Here is a 6,034-nt window from a genome sequence, read left to right on the forward strand (position 1 = left end):
ATCTATCTATCTATCTATCTATCTATCTATCTATCTATCTATCTATCTATCTACATCTCATCTCCTGAGAATGTGGCTATGGCTTTGGAGGTGTGTCACTGGAGACTATCATACTCCTTGGAAGGCCTTACCATTAGACCACTGGTTTGAGGAAAGGAGGGAGACTCAGTAAGGCTACTGAGTTATTTTACACTTGGCTTCTTGGACTATAGTTCTTCTGGCACCTCTTTCCTATTGCCATGACAGGATCAGACCTTTTGGTAGAGGAATCTGTTGAACCCTTGTAGGAGACCACTTCGGGAACAGAGGAAGGCAAGCTCTTTTCTGAGAGAGAGTAGCTGAGAAGGGAGACCATCTTCCTCTGGTACCTGCTCTTCATTTCCTTGGCTGATCTATAGAGGTTGCCAACAAAGCAATAGCAGATGGGATTGAGGCTGGAGTTGGTGAGGCTGAGCCACTGAGCAAACGGTCGGAGCTCCAGGACCCAAGGCGATGGAGCCACCTCCTGCAAGGACTTGGGGCTGTTGAACTCAATCCAGATGTCCATCATATAAATGGGCAGCCAGGAGATGGCAAAGAGCAGGACCAAAGCCACCACCATCTGGGCTACCTTCTTGCGAATCTTCAACCTGGAAGGTGGCAATGTCTGGTTCAAAGTGGTGCAGTCCTTCAAGGGTCTGGTGGGACTCCAGAGCCTATGGACAGTCAGGCAGCAGATGACCATGTTGAACAATACTGGCAGGCAGTAGAGGATGCAGAAGAGGAGGAAGCTGTAGGCTTGCTTGACCCGCTCCTGAGGCCAGACTTCCCTGCAGATGGGGAAGGCCAGCAGAAGACCTGGGACTACTCCGATCTCATCCATTTTGTTCATAAATATAAGGGGCATGCAGATCCCTGAGGAGATGACCCAGACCACCAGAATGGTGCTCCAGATCTTCCGACGGGTGAAGAAAGACCTGGCATTGAGTGGGTTGTGCACGCTGTAATACCGGTTCAAGCTGATCACTGTGAGGCTGAGGACACTGGCTGAGACAGACACCGCCTGGATAAATGGCACAGTCCTGCACAGAAAGTCCCCATAGACCCAGGCCTTGTAGACCAAGTTGCCTGCGGTGATGGGCATACAGATGCAGACCACCATCAGGTCACAGATGGCCAGGTTGATCAGGAGGCTCCTGGTGGCGCTCAGTCGAGGCATCTGGCTGTTGCGCTTCTGGGTGAGCATCCTGAGTGACATGATGTTGCCAACAAAGCCCACCAAAAAGGAGGCCAAGTACATGATGGTGAGGCTGATGGTGACTGGCTCCTTGTCGAACAGAAAGAGAAGTTTCTCCAGTTCCTCCCGGCCCAGTTCTTGACTCTTGTTGACTTGTCCCACCACAGAGGAGATGTTCTCTGGTTTCCACGGCTCCAGCAGGCTCTCCATCCCCATGAGACCGGAGGAGCTGTTCATTGCGCCTTCTTCTCTGACGCATGAAGGAGGCCAAATGAAACTGGAATTGGTACCCAGAGTGCTAACAGATAGCTAGGGGAGTCTTTTGTCCCACAGCAAGGCTCCAGATAAGTCTTGTGAGTTTAGATCTGGAAAAGAGAAGGTGGGATGGGAAATGGTCAGATTCAAAGGCATATTAGTCTGGCTCAGTATGCAAGGGATCTTTGGTCTCGTAGCACCTCTAAGCACCACACTAAAGACTTTTCTACTGAAACAGACATTTTAACCATTAAATATTTTAGCAGGCAAGTTTTTGTAGCCAATATTTTTGTAGGCCAGTCAAAGACTAGCAACAAGAAGAATCCTTGAGAGGGCAGCATCATTGTCCAGAATGGGTTACGGCTCATTGATGACACATCTGAGTGGTCTCAAATGGTGTCTGGGAATCATTTTATGGGGTGTAGAGCTACATTTTAAAATGTTATGTCTTTAAATGATTTTACACTTTTTTAAAAAAAATAAAGGCATTTTAACATGACAACGTGTATCCTTGTCTTTTAAGGTTGTTTCTCCTGTTAGCTTTTGTGAGATGCTTTTGTTCCCATATTGGTAGAAAGATGAGATATAAAAAAATTAAAATAAATGCTCAGATATGGTCCTTTTCCTCCATGTTACAGTCTGTTGGACTGTAAGAATTAACACCTTTCGTATCATCCTTCAATCAGGATCTCTTTCATTCCATCCTAATATCCCAGCAGTGATATAAAATTTAAATGAATCTCCAAAAAGCAATAAAGGTCCAATTAATTCAGGGGACTTTAGCTTAAAGCACAATCTAGCCAAAGGCAAGTGGTTTCAGCCCCTGTAGGTTTCAACATCTCTCTGCAATCCTCCCATTGTAATTATATCATTCTTAAAACAGGCTACACTTGGGGAGAGATAGGATCTAAATCTGGAAAGCGAATGCAGTCTCACAGCTTGAGCATTGAACTAGTGCTCTGCAAAACCAAAGCCCACACTGCTTTAAAAAACCCTTGGGTTTGGCAAGTCCCACTCTTGACCTCAGAGGAAGGCAATGGCAAACCCTCTCTGAATAAATCTGGCTAAGAAAACACTATGAAATGGTCTCCTTAGGGCTGCTATTAGTGTGAAACAACTTGAAGGCATGCAACAGCACAACAACCATGATCTAAATCTGTCTCTTTTAATTTAAATACTATTTTCATCAAGTTCCAGGATACCTCCTTGAATGGACAATATTTTCTCTCTCTCTCTCTCTTGTAAACTGTTTTGAGTTGTGCTCTTTTTCTCACCAGCTTCTGCATGATATTTATGTGAGCATCCATTCATCCACACACTTATTTTAAAAGCATTTAATATTGCTGAAGGATGGTTACGTTTTTATTAAACGCATCCGGGTCTTTCCAAATGGAGTGTGCATTTCGACTTCTTTGTTAGCCTGACTTTCGCATTGCAGGACTAGTTCTTCTTGTTGTTTTTAAAAAATGCAGATGCACTCATAATACCATTTGTGAAAATTACCCAAGGTTCTAGGCAGTGAAAATGCAGTTGTGTATACACATATTTGTGCAATTGTGTACATGTGTACTCAGAGATACATACCATTGGGAAGAACTTCCTGACAGTAAGAGCTGTTTGACAGGGGAATATGCCGCCTTGGAGGGTGATGGAGTCTCCTTCTTTGGAGGTTTTTAAATAGAGGCTGGATGGCCATCTGTCAGAAGTGCTTTGATTGTGTATTCCTGCATGGCAAAATGGGGTTGGATTGGATGGCCCTTGGGGTCCTTTCCAACTCTAGGATTTTATGGTTTTATGAGACATGGTAAATGAAATGGAACATGGGTATTACTTGCAGCGACTGAAGCAGCTGACTATAGCTTTTCTTTCTCCCTAGCAGATCCTGTATTTGCTAGTCTTTAGCTGCCAGGCCAAACTGTTTCTTTTCACATGGATAGCTACGGATGTTTCATTAATTTGAATTGTGCCAGGGTAGTCATCCTTTTGTAATGTGGGTTCAGGTTGCTTTTGCTTTGGGGCATCCATGTCAACATTACTTTGGTTTGACGTTGCAGGCCGCCTGGTGGAATGATGATGGACATCATGATGGACATTGCACACAAACAGAGAAGTATGTGAAGGGATCTTGTAGCATCTTTGAGACCAACTGTGCCAAGTCTATGAAAGCATGCACTACAGCTTCTTTCACACGGTCTCAAAGGTGCTACAAGATCTCTTGGCATACTGATATTCCAGACTAACGCGGCTATGTCTCTGAACAAACAAACAAGGCTGCAATTCTACAAATGTTTCCTTATGAGTAAGCCACACTGAATGCAGTAACATGCAAAGAAATACTCTTGACACTAGCTTGGTAGTACTAGTGCAATGAGGAAGATGTAGTTTGCACCAATACTTGGGACTGGAGAAAACATCAGCAAAGTCAGAAAGATGTGTGTGTGTGTGTGTGTGTGTGTGTTTGTATGTATCAGATGAGGCTAAAAGGAGGACAACTCTCAAAAACGACACAGAACCCTTGTTTTAAAAATTAACACATTTAGGTTGACAAGAGCTCTGGCTGGTTACAGCTCATTTCAGACACAACATGCAATATTCAGATTAGGCAATTCAGCTTAAAAGGAGCACTTTGGGTTGTTCTTTTTGAATTAGGAAAATCAAGATAGCCAGATTGGCTCATGAAAAGAAGAGGAGGAGGAGGAGGAGATGGAAGAAGAAACCCTAAATCCACAGTAAAACCGCTTGCTGAGTGGCAACGAAGAGGTAGTAAATTGCAGTGATTAGAGCAGCCTTTCTCCAACCCAAGCACCTTCCATATGTGTCCAACTGCATCGTCCATCATGTCTGATGGCTTGAACATTGGCTACACCAGCTGGGGACTAACTGCAATAATTCGGGGATCTTGTAGCGCTTTTGAGACTAACCGAAAGACTTTTCACTCAGTCTCGAAGATGCTACAAGATCTCTTGGCATACTGACCTTCCTGACTAACACGACTATGCCTTTAAAATATATATTGGTTTGGCAACCTGGAATATCTATAGGTACATTACGGTTCCCAGTGGAGATCCATAATCGAGGGCGGCTACAATCATACATAAAGGAAGCCATGATTAAACTTGGCTTTCCCCTTCTTGTTTTTTTCTCCCCATGTACAATTCATTGTATAAGCCTGGTTTTGATAAAGGACGAAAGTCAAGGTGGAGCTGTCAATGGTTGCCGATTTTATTGAATGATCACTCCATTGAAAATGTGGTGGAACCAGGAGCAACCTTTAAAGTAAACCAGTGTCGCCAACAGACAGTTAGACAAATAGATAGATAGAGAAAGAGTGATCACATGCATTTAATATATTCCAAATCTGCACCTTTTGATTCTCTAGTGGAAAGGCAGGATGAACTATGATGTAACCAGTCATATTTATTGATTGCAGATTATGAATAGCCGTTACAGACAGATCCTTGATCATTAATGATAATAGTGATAGATGATGATGATGATGATGATGATGCTATAAATCACATTCTCCTGCAAAGCCAAAGCCACCGTCCCCAGCACTGGGGCTGAAAGGACAGCTCCCTCCCAATCCCAGGCTTTTCTCTCTGCCTTTGCAAGCAAAGGGAGCCCACTTTGGTCCCCCATCCAATCTGGCTCCCTCCTTCCCTCCATCTTTTCCAAAGCACTTACTCCATCAAAGCAGGGAAGTTGCTCCAAGCTGTCCGAATGCCTGGCTCAACGCATCTCTTTGCTTCAGAAGAAATCTGACTTTCCCTAAGAAGGGATGGAGAGCTGCTAATGCTGGCTTTCTTTGGGCTCTCCTTGAAGCAGCCCCTTTCCCTCTGCAGTCCTCTCATGCTCTCAGACCTCCTCTGTCTCCTCTCAGAAATGCACAGCCCACAGCTCCCTTCCTCCCTCCAAGATGATGCCACTTGCTCCCAACTTACCTAAGAACTCTTCCCTGCCCACCCCATCCCTCCAGATCTCAACCTCAACTTTCCATAGGGTCAGATTCCCTTTTTCTTACCCCATTTTCATCCTGGCATGCTTGCTCCCTCGGTGCTCTTAGACCTGCTGCAATGCTCTCTTCCCCAGAGAGGCTCTTGTGCATCTATGGATAGACGGACAAATCCTTTTGCAAGTCTCTTAGCTGCAGAAACTTTATGGCAAGAGACCAAGCATTTGTTGCATTCTCCTTTCCCAATGTCCATTCACATTGTCCTCCTGTTATTCACAAACACACCACCTTCCTTCTGTCTGCTCCTTGCAGCTTTTGTCCCCTTCAGACACACAGGGATATTTTTCCTTGTTTAACCCTCCTGATGGACGGCTGGAACAAGATCTACCTCTTTGCCTGCATAAAGCTTCACTCTGTAAAGCTACTTTGCAGCTCCTTCCTCTCGGCACAGCATCTCTTTCCCTCTGTGTACCTTTTTTCTTTTGGTCCAGCTTCTCAGTATCTTTGGCATCTGCGGATGCTAAAAAGAAAGAGTTGCCAATGGTTTCAAGAGCAGTTTTGCCAGGGGAGCTGTATGCCACCGAAAGGAGAACACCTGCCACATCTCTTAA

At 44.6% G+C, this 6,034-nt stretch overlaps 1 protein-coding gene across 1 annotated transcript; it reads right to left on the minus strand.

Moving 5' to 3' along the window:
* Nucleotides 1-82: 82 nt before the first annotated feature.
* On the minus strand, nt 83-5,240 carry LOC121937451 (QRFP-like peptide receptor). The gene is made up of 2 exons (XM_042480636.1): nt 5,156-5,240; nt 83-1,581 (listed from the first exon to the last, which is right to left on the minus strand). Exon 2 carries the CDS (start codon nt 1,451-1,453, stop codon nt 188-190), a length of 1,266 nt encoding a protein of 421 aa, XP_042336570.1. The 5' UTR covers nt 1,454-1,581; nt 5,156-5,240; the 3' UTR covers nt 83-187.
* Nucleotides 5,241-6,034: the final 794 nt, after the last annotated feature.

Source organism: Sceloporus undulatus, chromosome 8, assembly GCF_019175285.1.
Source record: "Sceloporus undulatus isolate JIND9_A2432 ecotype Alabama chromosome 8, SceUnd_v1.1, whole genome shotgun sequence".
NCBI lineage: Eukaryota > Metazoa > Chordata > Lepidosauria > Squamata > Phrynosomatidae > Sceloporus > Sceloporus undulatus.